Here is a 20,123-nt window from a genome sequence, read left to right as displayed (position 1 = left end):
GTGTCGCAAGGGCCACGCCGCTAAACTGTGGCTAGTTCACGGCAAGTTGACCTTCTTGCGCTGTTCCTGTCCCTGCCAAATCAAGACAAACCCCTCTGGACAAAGTCTGAGGGCAGAAATCCAGGATCTGATTTAGCTGGATGACGAAAATCGGGATGATGCAGCAAAGTTGGAATTGAAGTAATGGAATTGCAAAAGAGGATTCAGTCCAAAGTCTAAACCAGATTTGCAGGATGAAGGAGGAATGCACCAAGAGACGGGAAGAGGGAGGGAGGGAGGGAGGGAGGGAGAGAGAGAGGGGGGAGAAAGAGAGAGAGAGAGGAGGAGGAATCATTGCTCTTCCTCATTTTAATGCTACTGTATCTGGCTGCTGAAATCTCGATCACCACTAGATGGCGCTAAGGAGATAGAGGCAATTCCTACCGGTTACTGCCCTCTAGAGGTCATCAGTAGTTTTGCAGTTCTACACTTTGTATGTAGCTCAATTACGACAACAATCGAGCTCAACATTTGTGTTGCTGGATCAGACATGTCTTTGGAGTGAGTTTTCTTTTACGACCTTTCTTGCCATAACTGCTAAGTGAATCACTCCCGTTGTGTTCTTGGTAACTCAGTTGTTTAGTGAATCTGGTTTCCCCCTTTTACTTGTCAGAAGGTCGCAAAAGTGGATCACCTTGGGACACAGCAGCAGTCGTAAGTATGAACCGGTGGCCATGTGTCTGAATTTTGATCCAGTCATTATGCCACAAAGGTCATAACTGTGAAAAACGGTCCTAAGTCACCTTTTTCAGTGCCGGCGTAACTTGGAATGGTCACTCAATGAACTGTTGTAAGTCGAGGACTGCCTGTAACTTGGAACGGTCACTAAACAGAATGTTAAGTTGAGAGTGTAAGATGTATTAAATAATAAAAATGGAAGTTAGAAACAGGGAAACAAAATAAAGAAGTTCTGTTAAAAGAGATAGGTAAATATTATGATTAGCATGTTGGATATTATTATGTTAACACAGTAGAATTAATATGTGGACCAATACTATATTAAATATTGCAGAATTAATATTAGTGTAACCAGGGGTGGGTTCAAAAATCCCAGCAACTGGTTCTCTGCTCGGTTGCTGGGTGGGCGTGGTCATAGTGGGGTGTGGCCTACTGGAACTTCCGGGAGGGGCTCTGATTTGGAAGGCTTTTCCCCCCAGGTCCAGGCCCGCCTCTGGAAGGCAAAATGCCTCCCTTGGCTCCAGAGAACTCCAGAGAAAGGCCCATTTCCTTCCCCAGAGTCCGGAGGCTTCCCTCGGGCCTCTGGGAAGGCGAAAATAGCCTCCCTCTGGCTCCAGAGAACCTCCAGAAGCCAGAAACAGGCCCATTTCTGGACTTCCGGAACTTCCGGTTCAGCCTTTTTTTTACCTTCCCAGAGTCCGGAGGCTTACCTCAGGCCTCTGGGAAGGCGAAAATAGCCTCCCTCTCTCAGAAGCCAGAAACAGGCCCATTTCTGACTTCCGGAACTTCCGGTTCAGCCTTTTCACTCCCCTCAGACAGAGCCTTTTAACCTCCAGAAGCCAGAAACAGGCCCATTTCTGGACTTCCGGTTCAGCCTTTTTCACCTTCCCCAGGTCCGGAGGCTTCCTCAGGCCTCTGGGAAGGCAAATCCTCCTCTGGCTCCAGAGACCTCAGAAGCCAGAAACGGCCCATTCTGGACTTCGAACTTCGTTCAGCCTTTTCACCTTCCCCAGCGTCCGGAGGCTTCCCTCAGGCCTCTGGGAAGGCGAAAATAGCCTCCCTCTGGCTCCAGAGAACCTCCAGAAGCCAGAAACAGGCCCATTTCTGGACTTCCGGAACTTCCGGTTCAGCCTTTTTCACCTTCCCAGAGTCCGGAGGCTTCCTCAGGCCTCTGGGAAGGCGAGCCTCCCTCTGGCTCCAGAGACCTCAGAGAGAAACAGCCCATTCTGGACTCGGAACAAAGTAGCCTCCCCTCTGGCTCCAGAGAACCTCCAGAAGCCAGAAACAGGCCCATTTCTGGACTTCCGGAACTTCCGGTTCAGCCTTTTTTCACCTTCCCCAGAGTCCGGAGGCTTCCCTCGGGCCTCTGGGAAGGCGAAAATAGCCTCCCTCTGGCTCCAGAGAACCTCCAGAAGCCAGAAACAGGCCCATTTCTGGACTTCCGGAACTTCCGGTTCAGCCTTTTTCACCTTCCCCAGAGTCCGGAGGCTTCCCTCAGGCCTCTGGGATGGCGAAAATAGCCTCCCTCTGGCTCCAGAGAACTTCCAGAAGCCAGAAACAGGCCCATTTCTGGACTTCCGGAACTTCCGGTTCAGTCTTTTTCACCTTCTCCAGAGTCCAGAGGCTTCCCTCAGGCCTCTGGGAGGGCGAAAAGGCCTCCCCTACGTTCTGGAGGCCCTCCATAAGCTAGAAACAGGCCCGTTTCATGACTTCCGATACTTCTGGGAGGGCCGTTTTTCGTCCTCCCAGAGCTTCCGTGCAGACCCTGCATTTACGTGGAGATTCCTGGGAGGGGCAGGGTGGGCGGGGCCAGCCGGTCGGTTCAACTATCAGTTCAGCAAACCAGATGTAAATTTAACATCCGGTTTCATTCTTCAACATAGTGACTAAATTAGTAGACCAGCAAAACACTGTAGACATAATATATTTAGATTTCAGCAAGGCATTCGACAAAGTAGACCCTACACACCCTGCCCAAGCGGGAGACCCTACACCATTTCTGACAAATGGCAGTCAGAAGCCTACTTCTTAGTAAGCTAGAAAAAAAGTGGAATAGATAGCACCACCACTAGATGGACTCGCAACTGGCTGGCAAACCGTACTCAACGAGTAGTCCTTAACGGGTCTAAGTCTACATGGAGGGAAGTAAGCGGTGGGGTGCCACAAGGTTCCGTCTTAGGCCCAGGACTCTTCAATATCTTCATTAACGACTTAGATGAGGGAATAGAAGAGCAACTTACCAAATTTGCAGATGATACTAAGCTGGCAGGAATAGCCAACACCCAAGAAGATAGGCTCAAAATCCAGATGGATCTTGACAGACTTGAACACTGGGCCGTATCTAACAAAATGAAATTCAATGTAGAGAAAAGTAAAGTCCTACACTTAGGCAAGAAAAACCAAAAGGACACATATAGACTGGGTGAAACCAGGCTCAATTGCAGGAACTGGGAGAGGGATCTTGGAGTCTTAGGGAACAACCAGTTAAATATGAGCCAGCAGTGTGCAGCAGCCACCAAAAAAGCTAATGCAATCCTAAATTGTATTAAGAGAAGGATACAATCAAGAACAAGGGAGGTACTAATACCACTCTATAAAGCCTTAGTAAGACCACACCTAGAGCACTGCATCCAGTTTTATTCACCACATTATAAAAAAGATGTTGAGACTCTAGAAAAAGTGCAGAGAAGAGCAACCCGGATGATTAAGGGACTGGAGACTAAAACATATGAAGAATGGTTACAGGAACTGGGCTTGGCTAGTCTAGGGAAGAGAAGGACCAGGGGAGACATGATAGCAATGCTCCAATATTTGAGGGGCTGCCCCAGAGAAGAGGGGGTCAAGTTATTTTCCAAGGCACTCAAAGGCCAGACAAGGAATAATGGATGAAAACTGAACAAGGAGAGATTCAACCTAGAAATGAGGAGAAACTTTCTGACAGTGAGAGAACAATCAACCAATAGAACAGAAGTTGCCTTCAGAAATTGTGGGAGTGCCATCACTTGAGACTTTCAAGAAGAGATTGGACTACCATTTGTCAGAAATGGTGTAGGGTCTCCCGCTTTGGTCGGGGGTTGAACTAGATGACCTACAAGGTCCCTTTCCAACTCTGGTTATCTGTTATCTGTTATCCCCCAAACCGGCTGAATCCCACCCCTGAATGAAAGGAAGGATGTTGCAATTTTGATTATTGTTTAACAAAGATATTTGTACCCAGACAAACACACTGTTCAACTGAAGATGGAACGACTATATTAAAAATAAAATAAAAAAATATTTAAAAAACGAGAGAGAATGTAAGGTGTATCTATCTGTATTTAGGAGCCATTGGCAGATTTGCAATCCAGCCTATTATTCTTAGCTCCATCACATATTCTTATCCCCATGTGAGTTGAGGTCCACCTGTACCATGCGTGATTCCTGTATCTTTTTGGAGTCTCTCCATGTATGTGAAAGTCCTTTGGTGTTTCTTCAGCTTTGGCATAAAGTTTTCCACTGGGCATTTTTCCAATCAGCCCAGCTGAGCTGCCCGGAATGACTCAGCAGCTGTCATCCATGGCCCACACCTCCTCTGCGGGGGGTGGGGGGTGTCAAACCTTTGGAAGAGGCCCAATTTGAAACCCTGACAAGGTGTCAATAAACCCACATCGCCAACAGTAGAGTAAGGGCCATGAGGAGAAAGATCAGATTGGTTGAGAAACGAGGCGTGTCCTTTTGATGGAACCCGTCCCGATCACGCCAACGGGGTCTGACTTTCCTCCCCAGCTCAGCTCATAAATGCTCCTCTTCCTCCACACCTTTGGAAGCCTTGTCCACCTTTCGCTCCTTGCCGGCCTGCCAGCTGGGCGAAGACTTCGAGATGCCAGCTGACTTCCTACTCCCAGAAATAGTCTCACCTGCAGCCATGGAGAAGTATGTCTCGGCCATCCAGAAGATGGAACAGACGGTGATGTTCCCAAGCCTCCTTCGTGGAGTCTCTTTAGAAGATCTAGAAGATGCCTTTGGGGCCGACTCAGCCGACAAAGACTTGTTTGAACATTTTATGGTGCTGAAATCCGGCAAGGGGATGTTGGAAGGCGGTTGGCCCTTATCTTTGAGAAGAGAGAAGCTACCTGCGGCTCCTCAGCTGAAGGAGAACATGGAGAAGGACAGCCTGGAAGATATCTTTTATTATCACTTGTCCAGTCTGTACTGTGTCCTCCATCATTTGACTCAAAGAGCCCAAGCCGTCACCGCCAAATACAACGAAATTATGGAACGTATCAACCGGAGCTAAATGGTGGAGAAACACACACGAGGAAGCAATCCGAGGTAAGATGTTTCCTTTTATATATCTGGAAGTGTTCCTGTCTTGAGATGGGCCTTCAAATTTATTTTTAGGAGCCCTATTTTTCCTTCTCTGTTATCATAAAGGCCATATAATCTAACCATGTTGCCCATACAGGGCTTCCTGTGATGTGTGACCCCTGCCACCGGGCAAGAAATCACACCAAACCATGATTTAACTGTCCCACACTAAAAATGTAGCAATGATTGAATCCCTAATGATCAGCACCCTCCTTTCAAATACATGTAGGGTGTTGGACGTGAAAACCCACCCCTCTCCTAGGAAAATGAAATATTTTAGGGTATACTAAAAAGGCAGAATATTTCCGCTAAAAAGAGAAGTAGAAATTAAGAGGCAGAAACTCAGCCCCCCCACCTTTGCTAATGGGCCGTTAAGCCCTAGGCCAGAGTATTCTACATAACAAAGACCTCTACCCACCTCACCACCTGGCCTGGGAAGATTGCATCAGCCAGCACTCAGGTGAAGCCATGTGGTCCAGAGAAAGGCTACAAAGTTGGCTAAGACCCCCACCCTGGGAGTCTGACAGCCAATGGGATACATTTCTTACACAGGAGCAGGAAACACTAAGGTGAGGCCCAACAGAGGGTATAAAACTAAGGGTCTCTCACCATCTTGCCCCTTCTTTTCCTTCACCCAACATCTTGAAGCATGTGATCATCCTTTTCACTTTGGAGCTCCAAGTCATGTAGTCCTGCCCACTATTAAACCATCTTTCCAAACAGCCTCCATGTTTCCAGTGTCTTTCTTCCCCACTTGGAACTGAACCCAGAAGGATAATTCTTCCAACAAGGGGAAGATTAATCAAGAATGAACATGGTAGGGAAAGAAAACCACCCTGGTTTGCTATTTATAAAGAAACTTGGGTATCCCTGAACAGTCTCTGCTGCTAGGAGAAATCACGCTGTCTGGGAAAAATCACTGACAAACATTTTTTTGATTTATTTTATAGGTTTGCTCCAGTATTGTTGCCCGAAAACCACTGATGGACGAGAAAGCCTTCTCAAAAACTGCTCCAGAGAATGTTCTTGGGCAGCCACCAACCTGTTGCCATTTCTAGAAAAATTTTTGTGGTTTTGAACTTACTCCAAGTGAACATAAGAACTTTCTCACCAGCAAACTGTGTCTTGAAATATTAAACAAAAAATTGTTACTTATAGTTATGAACTTCGAGCGAAAAGAAGATTAAGTTATTTATTCATAGATGAAACATTCTGGGTTTGTGTACCATTTGAATCAGCCCAGAACACCCTATCAGGGTAGGGCTGAAAGTAACCACTGTTTGTAAATCATTTTCAGAATATTTATTCTAATTTTGTTTGGTACGTAACTGAACTGAGGCATTTATGGTGAATAAAAACTACATGGCTGGAATTCATTCCAGATATTGGCTCATTCCCTTTCTTCTCCAAGTTCGGTGTTTTGCCTGCTTGCAAAATTTGCAAATTAGCTAATATCTACAGGGTTTGTTTGTTTGTTTTTCTTATAGACAAAAACCTCTTTCAAATCTTACTTGGCTTCCTGGTGACTTTACAAACAAATCCAATTCATCTGTAAAGTTACCAGGAAGTTGAAACTTATTGTTATCATTGAAATTTACTTCTATTATTATTAGTAATTATTAGTAACCCAATATCTCAGGGGCTGCCACGAAGAAGAAAGTATTTCTCCAAAACACCAGAGGGCAGGACAAGAAGCAATGGATGGAAATTAACCAAGGAGAGAACCAACTCAGAATTAAGGAGAAATTTCCTGACAGTTAGAACAATTAATCAGTGGAACAACTTGCCTCCAGAAGTTGTAAATGCTCCAACACTGGAAACTTTTAAGAAGAGATTGGATAACCATTTGTCTGAAATGGTATAAGGTTTCCTGCCTAAGCAGGGGGTTGGACTAGAAGACCTCCAAGGTCCCTTCCAACTCTGTTATTCTATAAGTTACAATGCTACTGAAAAAAGTGACTTATGACCTTTTTTCACAATTATAACCATTGCAGCGGCTCCACAGTTGTGTGATCAAAATTCAGACAGGAAACAGGCCAACAGGTAAATGAGGGCTTACCTGTGTAAAGGACAGGTTGTACAGGATGATGTAGCCAGTGATCAATCATCCTGTTTTCAGATGCCAAGTGGCCAGGTTTCTCCATTACCTGTTCTAACTCTCCAGGTGTCAACTCTTCAAAGTAGTCCAGGTTATCAAACAGGGGTGTCAAAAGTTACAGGGAGTCCTTGACATACAACAACTTGCTTAGTAACCATTCAAAGTTACGACGGCACTGGGGAAAAAAGTGACTTACGATCATGTTCCACACTTATGACCATCCCCGTGGCCACGTGATCAAAATTCAGACCAGGGATGGGATTCTACCTGTTCGGACCAGTTCTACAGAAACGGTTGTTATGATTCTACGCAGTTTGGAGAATCGGCAAATCGTGCCCCTGGCTGGCCCTGCCCTGCCCCTCTCCGCCTGCCCCTCCTCTCCCCTCCCAGTCAGTCCTTATCCTGAATTTCTTTTTATTCCCCTCCCGACGGTCAGCAATGGATGGAAACTCATCAAGGAGAGAAGCAACCTAGAACTAAGGAGACATTTCCTGTCAGTTGGAACAATTAATCAGTGGAATGAGTTGCCTCCAGAAGTTATAAATGCTCCAACACTGGATGTTTTAAAGAAGAGATTGGATAACCCTTTGTCTGAAGTGGTGTAGGGTTTCCTGCCTAGGCAGTGGGTTGGACTAGAAGACCTCCAAGGTCCCTTCCAACTCTGGTATTGTATTGTATTGTGTTGTGTTGTGTTGTATTGTATTGTATTGTATTGTATTGTATTGTATTGTATTGTATTGTATTGTATTGTATTGTATTGTATTGTATTGTATTGATTGTATTGTATTGTATTGTATTGTATTGTATTGTATTGTATTGTATTGTATTGTATTGTATTCCTTTTCCTTTCCTTTCCTTTCCTTTCCTTTCCTTTCCTTTCTTATTCTATTCTATTCTATTCTATTCTATTCTATTCTATTCTATTCTATTCTATTCTATTCTATTCTATTCTTTGCATAGAGAATTCTATTCCATTCCATATATTCTATTCTATTCTATTCTATTCTATTCTATTCTATTCTATTCTATTCTATTCTATTCCTGATTCTATTCTATTCTATTCTATTCTATTCTATTCTATTCCTGATTCTATTCTATTCTATTCTATTCTATTCTATTCTATTCTATTCTATTCTATTCTATTCTTTGCATAGAGAATTCTATTCCATTCCATACATTCTATTCTATTCTATTCTATTCTATTCTATTCTATTCTATTCTATTCTATTCTATTCTATTCTATTCTATTCTATTCTATTCTATTCTATTCTATTCTCCATTCCATTCGATTCCATTCGATTCCATTCCACTAAATGGCCACTAAATGAACTGTTGTAAGTTGAGGACTGCCTGTACTGAGCTGTTCAAAATGCAGGGGATAAGATGGGCCACCTTCAGCCAGACTGAGGACACTGAAAAAATCCAACTGAGAATTGGAAAAGAGCCGAAGGCGATGCCGGTTTGGTGAGATGGTTTGCCGAAGGCACGAAAGTGACGAGGAAGAACCGATTGGGCTGGCTGGCTCATTCATCCACTTTGACGTGCTTGCCCAAAGGCAGGAATTTGGAGAATTCTGGCCAGAGATCTCCTCCCACCTTTGGGGAGGAGGACTGCCACCTCTGCAGGTGTCCTAAATACAAAACTTCCGCTTTACAGCTGCCTCGGTTACGCTGCTTTCACCTGGAAGGGAGTGCCTAATGTGCAACTGGGTGTGAATGGGCATCGGTGTGCTGCAGGGTAGCGACGAGAAGCTGGAAAGGAAAACCGATTAGCGAGCCCCTTCCCAACAATAACCCACCGGCTGCTAATTGAGACACCAGTGCTGAAGGAAGGGAAAAAAATGAATAATTCTCCCGAGCCGAAGATCCTTGGTAAACAAAGTCCAGCCAACTTGCAGACGGTAAGCAAGAAGGAAGAAAGCAGCGAGAGGAAGGGTGGTTGGTTGGGTTTAATTTCCTCACTGGCAGTTTTGCCACCTTCCAGAAGCAGCTGGTAGGTGTGAAATATTTTGCTGTGTTTTCAGGAGCTGAGACAGTGAGGAAATGTGCCAAAACAGGTTTGTGGGTCTTTGTGGAAAATGCCACTTTGTTTTAAGGGAAGTGGGGGGGGGCTTTGCTTGTTGTAGATATTGTGCAAGTCAGTGGATTGAGATCGCACAACGCACTAAGAAAAGGATCTGTTGACTACACAACACAGAAAATAAACAAAAAAAAAAAAAAAAAACCATAAAAGACCATTACCAAAACTGTTCCTTAAGGTGGTAGAGGAGTTGAGTATTCAAGATATATGGAGAGAATTGAATGGCAAAAGTAGACAATTTACATTTTACTCAAATGGGCACCTATCATGGTCAAGAATAGACATGATTTGGATGTCAACAGACTTAATTCCTAACATGCAGGGAGCAAATATTGACATAAGCCCTTGGGCTGATCATAATCCAGTAAGGGTCAAATGGAAGGGCCAGAGGAAAAGATCAAGATGGACTTTGAATAATTCGATCTTGAAAGAAAAAGGAGTTATTGATAATATAGAAAAAGAATTGGCCGCCTTCTTTAAAGAAAATAAATCGGAGACAACCTCATTACAAAATGTGTTGGACACTATGAAAGTATATACTAGAGGTGTGATTATAGCATATACAAGAAGAAGGAACATTAAAAAGAGACAAATACAACAGACCTTAGAAGGAGACTACAAGAAACTGGAGGAGCTATGATTTCCACAACATAAAAACATTAAAAGTCAAATGGAACTGACTCAAAAGATTAGAGGAGTCAAACAGAACTATTTTGAAAAGAAAAGGATTTGTCAACTGCAGCGGCTTTAAGATAGGTTAGGGTTAGGGTTAGGGCCAACTCCCAGAATTCCCCAGCCAGCATATGAAGTGCTAATATGTGTTATCAGGCTTGATAATACTTAGAATAACAGAGTTGGAAGGGACCTTGGAGGTCTTCTAGTCCAACCCCCTGCTCAGGCAGGAAACCCTGTAGCATTTCAAACAAATGGTTATCCAATCTCTTCTTTAAAACTTACACTGTTGGAGACGGTGAAGAGCAACCAGGGTGATTAGGGGACTGGAGGCTAAAACATATGATGAACCGTTGAAGGAATTGGGTATGTCTACTCTAGTGAAAAGAAGGACTAGGGGTGATATTTCTAATATTTGAGGGGCAACCACAGAGAAGAGGGGGTCAACCTATTCCCCAAAGCACCTCAAGACAGGACAAGAAGCAATGAATGGAAACTAATCAAGGAGGGAAGCAGCTTAGAATTAAGGAGAAATTTCCTGACAAAACAATTAATCAGTGGAACCGCTTGCCACCAGAAGTTGTGGGAGCTCCAACACTGGAGGTTTTTAAGAAGAGAATGGATAGTCATTTGTCTGGAATCGCATAGGGTCTCCTTCCTGAGCAGGGGGTTAGACTAGAAGACCTTTGAGGTCCCTTCCAACTCTGTTAATTCTCTTAAGTCCACCCATCTTAAAAGTTGCTGAAGTTGCTGAACCCTGCACCAAGCCATAAATTGTGATTTACAAGATATACTTAGATTCCATATGGACTAAGTTAAAACCAGACAAACTCAGTTCTTCATGAAAAGGGAAGATAGGCAAAGAAACTGTGATATGTTCTATATGCAACAGTCTGCATATACGTGGATAGGTTGGTGCCGCATCCTAAACCAGGATATTTCAAAGGCATGGTTAGTGGTATCATTCACACTAAGCCCCAAACAAGCCAAACTCCATTATAGCTTCTCAGGGCGTGTGTGAAACATGGGGGCCTATTCCATAAATCAAAGATTAAAAAATGGCTTTGCACAATGCGAATCCATCCACTCTGGATTCTAAACTATGGATTGATAAGCATGTCATGGCAATCCAGTAAATGGTGGCTTATTTTGACAAAGAAGGGTGAGGCCAGTGATGACATAGTATACCACATGAAGTCAATGTGTGGCTTGGTCAACCAGAAATGGTGGCATAGTCAGAGATGTGAATCCAATCTTTATGGATCCTTGAGTAGAAGTTCTACTTCTCTTGTTGGTACCACCACAACCAAATTGTGGTGTTCCCACTCAAGGGAAACCTACCTCACTTCCTTATTAGGAAAGTGCTATAATTTCATTGATGTGAGGTAAGAGTCTTCCTTGAAAGTTCTCAAGGGCTAAAACATGGACATGTTTTACTCCTCTTCCTTCTGGGAACTTGTAGTGATTTACTTTCCCAATCTAGTCTACCTCCCAGGGATTGCCTGGTGGTGTCCTTTCCAGATGCTAACTAGGTTTAATCTTGTTTAGAATTTTGAAAATTGCTGGGCTCAGGTAGGGTTTGTTACATGGCCTAACTCAGGGGCCTTCAAACTTGACAGCTTTAAGACTGGACTTCAACTCCCAGAATTCCTCCTCCAGTCATGTTAGCTCAGGAATGCTGGGACTTGAAGTCCACAAGTCTTAAACTTGCCAAGTTGGAAGACCCTTGGTCTAACTATTCCTGTTCTCTCAACCATAGAAACTTTAAAACCCCAAGAATTCCCCATCCAGCAAGTTCTTTTCCTTGATTAGTTTTCCACCTGTTGCTTCTTGTCCTGCCTTCAGAATTCAAATGCTTTGGAGAATAGCTTGACTCCCTCTTCTTTGTGGCAGCCCCTCAGATATTGGAAGACTGCTATCATGTCACCCCTAGTCCTTCTCTTCGTTAAACCAGACATACCCAATTCCTGCAACTGTTCTTCATAGTATGTTTTAGCTTTAGGTACTAAGACTCTTCTAGAAGGCCAGAAGGGTGGAGGTAGGCCTCACTGTAGGAGGTAAGATGGTCCAGAAGGCAGGCACCACAACAGGGAAGGTTCTCCTAAACCCGAGGTGGGCAACTATGGCCCCTTTATGACTTGTGGACTTCAACTCCCAAAATTCCTGAGCTAGCATGGCTTGCTCAGGAATTCTGGGAGTTGAAGTCCATAATTCATAAAAGGGCCATAGTTGCCCACCCCTGTAAACCCTGCTAGCCAAATTCCTTGGGTGATAGGTCTGGAGAAGACCAACGCAAGTAGGGCAGGCCAATTCCACAGGAGGGCTTATGTTCCTAGAAGAACCAAGGAGAACTGCTTTAAAACAATGTATTATTGATCATTGGGACGCAGTGGCTCAGTGGTTAAGACTCTGAGCTTGTTGATTAGCAAGATTGGCAGTTCGGCGGTTCGAATCCCTAGCGTCGCGTAACAGAGTGAGCTCCCCTTACTTGTCCTTAACCTAGCAGTTCGAAAGCACATAAAAAAATGCAAGTAGAAATATAGGGACCACTTTGGTGGGAAGGTAACAGCGTTCCGTGCCCCTTTGAAGGTGTTTAGTCATGCTGGCCACATGACCACGGAGACGTCTTCGGACAGCGCTGGCTCTTCGGCTTTGTAACGGAGATGAGTACCGCCCCCTAGAGCAGGAAACGACAAGCACATATGCGCAAGGGGAACCTTTTATTATTTATTTATTTATTTATTTATTTATTTATTTATTTATTTGATTTGCCAATTGTTTACAAGATAATAAGTATAAGTGTATACATAGTTGTGAATACATGAGATTGGTACATATAAGAAAAATAAAAGAATAGAGAAACAATAGGACAGGGACGGTAGGCACGTTGGTGCGCTTATGCACGCCCCCTACAGACCTCTTAGGAAAGGGGTGAGGTCAATAGTAGACAGTCTAAGGTTAAAGTTTTTGGGGTTTGGGGAAGAAACTACAGAGTCGGGTAGAGTATTCCAGACATTGACCACTCTATTGCTGAAGTCGTATTTCCTGCAATCAAGTTTGGTGCGGTTTACTTTGAGTTTGTATCTATTGTGTGCTCTTGTGTTGTTATGGTTGAAGCTGAAGTATTCATTGACAGGTAGGACATTGCAATGTATGATTTTATATACCATGCTTAAGTCAGACCGAAGACGGCGTAATTCAAGGTTTTCTAGTTCTAGAATTTCAAGTCTGGTGGCATAAGGTATTCTACAACGAGTAGAGGAGTAGAGAACTCTTTTTGTGAAAATATTTCTTTTACCTTTACCTTATTGATTAAAATGCTTTGTTAACTAGATCGTTGTGGCTGTCCCTGCTCTTTCTAGTCTCAAAATTGAGATGTGGCGTATCTTCTCCTCCCTTTTCTCATCTGCAGTGCCAAATAATTGAGTTAAATGTTGGTGGGGAGATCTTCACAACCACGTTGAGCACTCTGAAGAGGTACCCAGGATCCAAATTGGCTGAGATGTTCAGTCAGGCTATACCCCGAACAGATTCGGCGGGACGATTCTTCATAGACCGGCCAGGGACTTATTTTAAATACGTCCTTGAGTATCTGCGTAGTGATCAGGTCCCCTTACAACACGTTGAGGAGGTTTATAAGGAAGCCACCTACTATGACATCAAGGCTCTGATCAAACAACTGGAAGAGTCTCCTCAGATCTTTGGTGAGCTGGTGGCCAGGAAGCAGTTCCTGGCTCGGGTGCCCAACTACTCTGAAAGCATCGAGCTCATGATCCGAATCGCCCGGGCAGAAGCTGTGGCCTCCCGTCAATCCAGCGTTATGCTCTGCGTGATGAAGACTTTGGAAGATGTGGCGAGGTGTGGCGATGCTCTCAGCACCTTAGATGTCTCCAAGAAATCTGTGGTCCAGTTTGGCCCGTGGAAAGCTGCCCCGAACGTTCAGGATCTCCTGGACTGCATCAAGATGGACATAGAAGCCAAAGGTTACAAGACGTCTTTCCAGAGCTACGTTCCAGAAAAAGGCTTTCGTTTCAAAGCCAATGACTTCTTCTACAAGTTTTTGTTCCATTGGTGGTAGCCCAAAGCTCATAAGTCATAAGATCTTGAAGCAGGGGTGGGATTCAATTTTTTTTACTACCGGTTCTGTGGGTGGGTGTGGCTGGATACTGTAAAATCTCCAGTCAGAGGTGGTGTTTGCCGGTTCTCCGAACTACTCAAAATGCCCGCTACCGGTTCTCCGGAACTGGTCAGAACCTGCTAAATACCACCTCTGGCTAGATAGATGATAGATAGATGATAGATAGATAGACGAGGAGGAGGAGGAGATACACAATTAGATAGATAGGTGATAAATAGACAGTCAGTTGGACAGACGGACAGACACAGAGATAAACAGATAGATAATTAGATGGAGAGAGAAAGATAAATAGATGGATGGATGGATAGATAACAAAGATGATAGATAGATAGATAGATAGATAGATAGATAGATAGAGATGATTGGTAGGGATGGATAGATAGATAGATAGATAGATAGATAGATAGATAGATAGATAGATGATAGATGGATAGGTAGATATAGAGATAGATAGATAGATAGATAGATAGATAGATAGATAGATAGATAGATATAGATGATTGGTAGGTAGAGATAGATAGATAGATAGATAGATAGATAGATAGATAGATAGTGTTAAGTTTGGAGAATAATGGAGACCAGACATCTGACCAGTGACTTCAAACTCTTTAATAACAGTAGATAGAACAGAACAGAGCAAGGCTATGGGCAGCAGTAACCCTTTTATAGGGTTGGCTGCTACCCTATTAACCAATAATATGTGCAACAAGTTCAACTAATACCCAATAAGAAGTGTCCTAATATTGGCCAATCAGGGACTTGTTATGGACCAATCCTTGTTCGTTGTTTAAGGACCAATCAGGTGTGCAGGCTTTCAAAACCCGCTTTGCATTTGGGCTTAGTTACTTTTTATTGATTCACAACAGATAGATAGATAGATAGATAGATAGATAGATAGATAGATAGATAGATAGAGATAATTGGTAGGTAGAGATAGATAGATAGATAGATAGATAGATAGATATAGATAGATAGATAGATAGATAGATAGATAGATAGATAGATAGATAGATGATAGGCAGGTAGAGATAGATAGATAGATAGATAGATAGATAGATAGATAGATAGATAGATAGATAGATAGATAGATAGATAGATAGATAGATAGATGATAGATAGATAAACAGACAGACAAGGAGGATGAGGATGAGATAGACAAGATAGATAGATAGTTGATACAGATAAATAGACAGACAGACAGACACAGAGAGAAGCAGACAGACAATTAGATGGATAGAGAAAGTTAAATAGATGGATGGAAGGATGGATGATAGAGATAGCTAGATACAGTGGTGGGATTCAAATGTTTTTACTACTGGTTCTGTGGGCATGGCTTGGTGGGCGTGGCAGGGGAAGGATACTATAAAAATCTCCAGTCAGAGGTGGTGTTTGCTGGCTCTCTGAACTACTCAAAATGTCCGCTACCGGTTCTCCAGAACTGGTCAGAACCTGCTGAATACCACCTCTGTCTTGAAGGTCTCTTGGGTAGCTTCCCTAGCATTGGGCTACGTAAAGGCAGATGATCCCTCCAGAGGTCTGCTGAATTTTAGCAGTCTGGGATCTCTAAACTTTGCTCCTTGTCTGGCGTTTGAGATCTTTTGAGAACAATTGGATTTTGGTGGGCATTCTCATAAAAGCAGGAAACAGGCCAACAAGAAAATGAGGGTTTATCTGTGTAAATGTCCATGGACATTTTCAGTCATCCAATGGTCATGGTTGTCTCAAAAGTGCTTTTTCAAGACCCAGCTGGACTTTCTGGTTTTTCTTTAAAGACGTTTCACTTCTCATTTTGGACAGAGAGGACCACTTTAGGCATAAAAGCCAGCTGGGTAACTTTGGGCCAATCACCAGGAGATTGTGAGTTCTAATCCTGCCTTAAGCAAGACAGCCAGCTAAGTGACTTTGGGTGGGTCAATCTCTCAGGCATACTCCCCTCACAGGGTTTTAGTTGTGGGGTAAATAGGAGGAACAAAACGTGTTGGATATGTTGATCACCTGGAGTTGTTTGTAAAAATAATAAAGGAGGGATGTAAATAAATACTGACTTTTGTCTATGGATATTCTCCATCATCCAGGTCCTGGTTGTCTCAAAAGTGCTTTTTCAAGAAGCAACTGGACTTTCTGGTTTTTCTTTGAAGATGTTTAGCTTCTTATCCAAGAAGCTTCTTCAGCTTTGAGAGAATGGTGAAGAGTGGAAGCATTTATAGGCCTTGCAGACAGCTGGAGTATAAATCCTTCCATTCCCCACTATCCTGTCAGAGCTGAAGAAGCTTCTTGGATGAGAAGCAAAATGTCTTCAAAGAAAAACCAGAAAGTCCAGTTGCCTCTTGAAGAAAAGCACCTTTAGGACTTTTGGTTCAGCACCTTAACCCAGCATTTCTCAACCTTAGCAAATTCAAGAAAACCAAAAGCCAAGTCAGTGTAAAAAAAACTAAGCTGATTTGCTCCAGTGCAAAACAACCATGATGCCAGCAAATACAGTACCAGGAAATAAATCAGATGCATGTGATTTGTTCAAACATCCCTAAAGGACAAGGATACAATTGTTGTCGTGAGTTAAAATCATGTACATACAGACCAAGACAACAGCAATCTTTTACAGGTAGTCCTTGATTTACAATCATTTGTTTAGTGACAACGGAACATTTGAAGTAACAATGGAATGGAAAAAAGTGATTTATGATCGTCACACCTATGACTGTTCCAGCATCCCTGGGACCGTGTCATCAAATTTCAGAGGCTTGGCAACTGTCTGGTATGTTTTTATTGAAATTGTTGGCGTCAATTATGGTTGTAGTTTGAGGATTACCTGCATAAGCTTGGCAAGTAAAAGTCCACACATGTTATAGGGTAAATCCACTTCAACTGCATGTCTTTGGAGTGGATTTTCAGGAAGGAAATCAAGTTGATAGATAGATAGATAGATAGATAGATAGATAGATAGATAGATAGATAGATAGATGGATGGATGGATGGATGGATGGATGATAGATGGATGGATGATAGATGGATGATAGTTGATGGACAGACAAATAGATATAAAGGATAGATAGATGGATGATAGTTGATAGAGAAAGATAGATAGATAGATAGATAGATAGATAGATAGATAGATAGATAGATAGATAGATAGATAGATAGATAGATAGATGGATGATAGTTGATGGACAGACAGATAGATATAGAGGATAGATAGATAGATAGATAGATAGATAGATAGATAGATAGATAGATAGATGATAGTTGATAGACAAATAGATATAGAGGATAGATAAATAGATGGATGGATGGATGGATGATAGATAGAAGACAGTTGATAGACAGACCCAGACAGATGCTATAGAATAGATAGATAAGACAGGCAGGCAGGCAGGCAGACAGGCAGACAGACAGATACATGGATGGTAGTTGATAGACAGACAGACAGACGGATAATAGTCGATAGACAGATAGATGTGCTCCAGCGAAAGCCCCCCTCTCGACAAATCCCATCTGCGATACTTCCATTGACTTCCGCCACTCCGACCCCGCAAATGGAAGGCTCGGGAAGCTGCCCTTGACAACCTGAAGTCACGGCTGAATGAAAAGTCGGGAGACGAGGAGCGCCCCGCCTCTTCAGCGCGGCTGAGAGACAGAGAGAGAAAGAGGGCGGAGAATGGGGTGGGGGGGGGGGAAAGCTACGGCGGCCGAGGAGGCTCTTCAGTACCCAGAAGGCGAAGCTGGGCCGGTTCGCCAGGCCTGGAGTATGGCGGCTCACCTGAAGAAGCGGGTCTACGAGGAGTTCAGCAAAGTGGTGGTCCAGGTAACGCGATGACGCTCTCGGGGCGGGAAGGGGAGGCCGGGGTCGGAGGGAGTTCACGGAAACAAGTCTGCGAAGCGGGGTGGGGGACGGGGTGGGGTGGAAAGCAATGTCTGCTTCTTTGGCTGGCTTCACACGACACGCGGAACCCGCGTTGTCGGAACAGGCGACGCTTCGTCTGGTTCAGGCACTCTACGTAACAAGGAAACGGGCGGGTTCTCACGTGACGTTTGACCCGAGTTGGTAGGACCGTGTGGATGCGACGTATGAAAAAGTAAACCCGCTATTTTTTATCACATATACATACATACATACACACACACACACACACACACATATATATATATACACACATATATACAGATAGATAGATAGATACACACACACACATATATATACATATACATACATACATACATACACACACATACACGTACACACACACACACACACATATATATATATATATATATATATACACACACACATATACAGATAGATAGATACACACACACACATATACATATACATACATACATACATACATACACACATACATACATACACACACACACACACACACACATATATATATATATATATATATATATATATATATATATATATATATATACACACACATATACAGATAGATAGATAGATACACACACACACACACACACAAATTTTTATGTCTTTTCATATACTTTTCCCTTTCGTATTTCTCTCTTATATTCTTCCGTATATCTTCTATACATATGTTTCATAGTTTTTAAAATATTTTCTCATACACTTTCTTAATATATTTTCTCAGGAATGTGACCTAATTTGGGTAATGAATTTTCCCCTTCGTGTTTTTCTTTTATATTCTTCCATATATACTTTTCATATAATTTTATTAAAAAGGGGGGGGGGGGGAAATCACATGACCCTGGGACACTGCAACCGTCATAAATGTGAGTCACTTGCCAAGCATCTGAAAGTAAACCACGTGACCACAGAAATGCTGCAACGGTCATAAGTGTGAAAAACGGTTGTAAGTCCCTTTTTTCAATGCTGAACGGTCACTAAATGAACTCTTGTAAGTCAAAGACTATCTGTATTACTCTAATAACACTGATGGTTGTTATAGCAATAGCCCTTAGCACTTATATACCGCTTCACAGTGCTTGTACAGCCTTGTCTAAGCAGTTTACAGAGTCAGCCTCTTGCCCCCAACAATCTGGGCCCTCATTTTACCCACCTTGGAAAGGATGGAAGGCTGAGCCGATCAGGATCGAACTGCTGGCAGTGAGAAGTGAGTTAGCCTGCAGTACTGCATTCTGACCACTATGCCACCACAGCTCTTTTCTTCTTTCCTTCTTTCTTTCGTTCCTTCCATCCCTTCCTTCCTTCCTAATAGCACTTAGACTTACCGTATTTATCGGCGTATAACACGCACTTTTTCCCCCTGAAAATAGGGGCAAATGATGTATGCGTGTTATACGCCGATGATATGTTAAGAAGCCTTCGGTGAATGCTGCTGGGATCGGGGATCAAGGACACAAATGAAAGAAGGGGAGGGAGGAAGCAACCGAAGCCTGTCCTTCTCTCTGGGTCAGCTCTCTCAGTCGCTCCTCCACCAGCACAGGAAGAAACTGCTTCAAAGAAGCGGGGGGCTTTTCCTGTCGCCTTTCTCCCCACCCCGTCCGCCCGCCCGCCCGCCCGCAGTGCTCCGTTCTGCCTGCCTGCCTTCGTTAATGGTTGAATCGGAACAGCTTCGGCTGAGTAAAAGAGGCGAATAGTTATTATTCTCAGCCGAAGCTGCTCCCAAACAACCAGAAACTAAGGCAGGCAGGCAGGCAGGCAGAATGGGACACTGTGGATTGAAGCGGCGCGTGGGGTGGGAGTGGGGTGAAATTTCCCTCTTAAAATGAAGATGCGTGTTATACGCCTGTGCGTGTTATACGCCGATAAATACGGTATATACCGCTTCACAGTGCTCTCTGAGCAGTTTACAGAGCCAGCATATCGCCCCCCAACAATCTGGGTCTTCATTTAACCGACCTTGGAAGGATGAGTCAACCTTGAGCTGGTCAGAATCAAACTCCTGGCAGTGGGCAGAGTCCGCCTGCAATTCTGTATTCTGACCACTATGCCACCACACCTACCTACCTTCCTTCCTTCCTTCCTTCCTTCCTTCCTTCCTTCCTTCCTTCCTTCCTTCCTTCCTTCCTTCCTCCCTCCCTCCCTCCCTCCCTCCCTCTTTCAGCCTTTTGCTCTCCCAACAATTT

General features: G+C 43.5%; 3 protein-coding genes across 3 annotated transcripts in view; all 3 read left to right on the top strand.

The window, feature by feature from the left end:
- Window positions 1-4,467: 4,467 nt before the first annotated feature.
- On the top strand, window positions 4,468-6,440 carry LOC113430993 (mid1-interacting protein 1-B-like). Its single transcript, XM_026693372.2, has 2 exons — window positions 4,468-5,028; window positions 6,015-6,440. The coding sequence occupies exon 1, from the start codon at window positions 4,577-4,579 to the stop codon at window positions 4,991-4,993; it is 417 nt and encodes a 138-aa protein (XP_026549157.2). The 5' UTR covers window positions 4,468-4,576; the 3' UTR covers window positions 4,994-5,028; window positions 6,015-6,440.
- A 2,034-nt stretch (window positions 6,441-8,474) lies between these two features.
- KCTD14 (potassium channel tetramerization domain containing 14) lies at window positions 8,475-14,403 on the top strand. The gene is made up of 2 exons (XM_087966021.1): window positions 8,475-9,062; window positions 13,326-14,403. Exons 1-2 carry the CDS (start codon window positions 9,003-9,005, stop codon window positions 13,989-13,991), a joined length of 726 nt encoding a protein of 241 aa, XP_087822147.1. The 5' UTR covers window positions 8,475-9,002; the 3' UTR covers window positions 13,992-14,403.
- Window positions 14,404-17,683: 3,280 nt separating this feature from the next.
- INTS4 (integrator complex subunit 4) overlaps window positions 17,684-20,123 on the top strand; it is a 50,641-nt gene continuing 48,201 nt past the window's right edge. Inside the window, exon 1 of the mRNA XM_087966023.1 lies at window positions 17,684-17,853. Coding sequence (XP_087822149.1) covers window positions 17,707-17,853 — 147 coding nt within the window. The 5' untranslated portion in view covers window positions 17,684-17,706. The remainder of the gene's footprint in view (window positions 17,854-20,123) is intronic.

This window comes from Notechis scutatus, chromosome 5, assembly GCF_049901735.1.
Source record: "Notechis scutatus isolate UNSWTSFEM ecotype Mainland chromosome 5, rNotScu1.2, whole genome shotgun sequence".
In the NCBI taxonomy this organism is placed as follows: domain Eukaryota; kingdom Metazoa; phylum Chordata; class Lepidosauria; order Squamata; family Elapidae; genus Notechis; species Notechis scutatus.
Note: the sequence above shows the minus strand (reverse complement) of the source record. Positions and strands in the feature narration are given on the sequence as shown.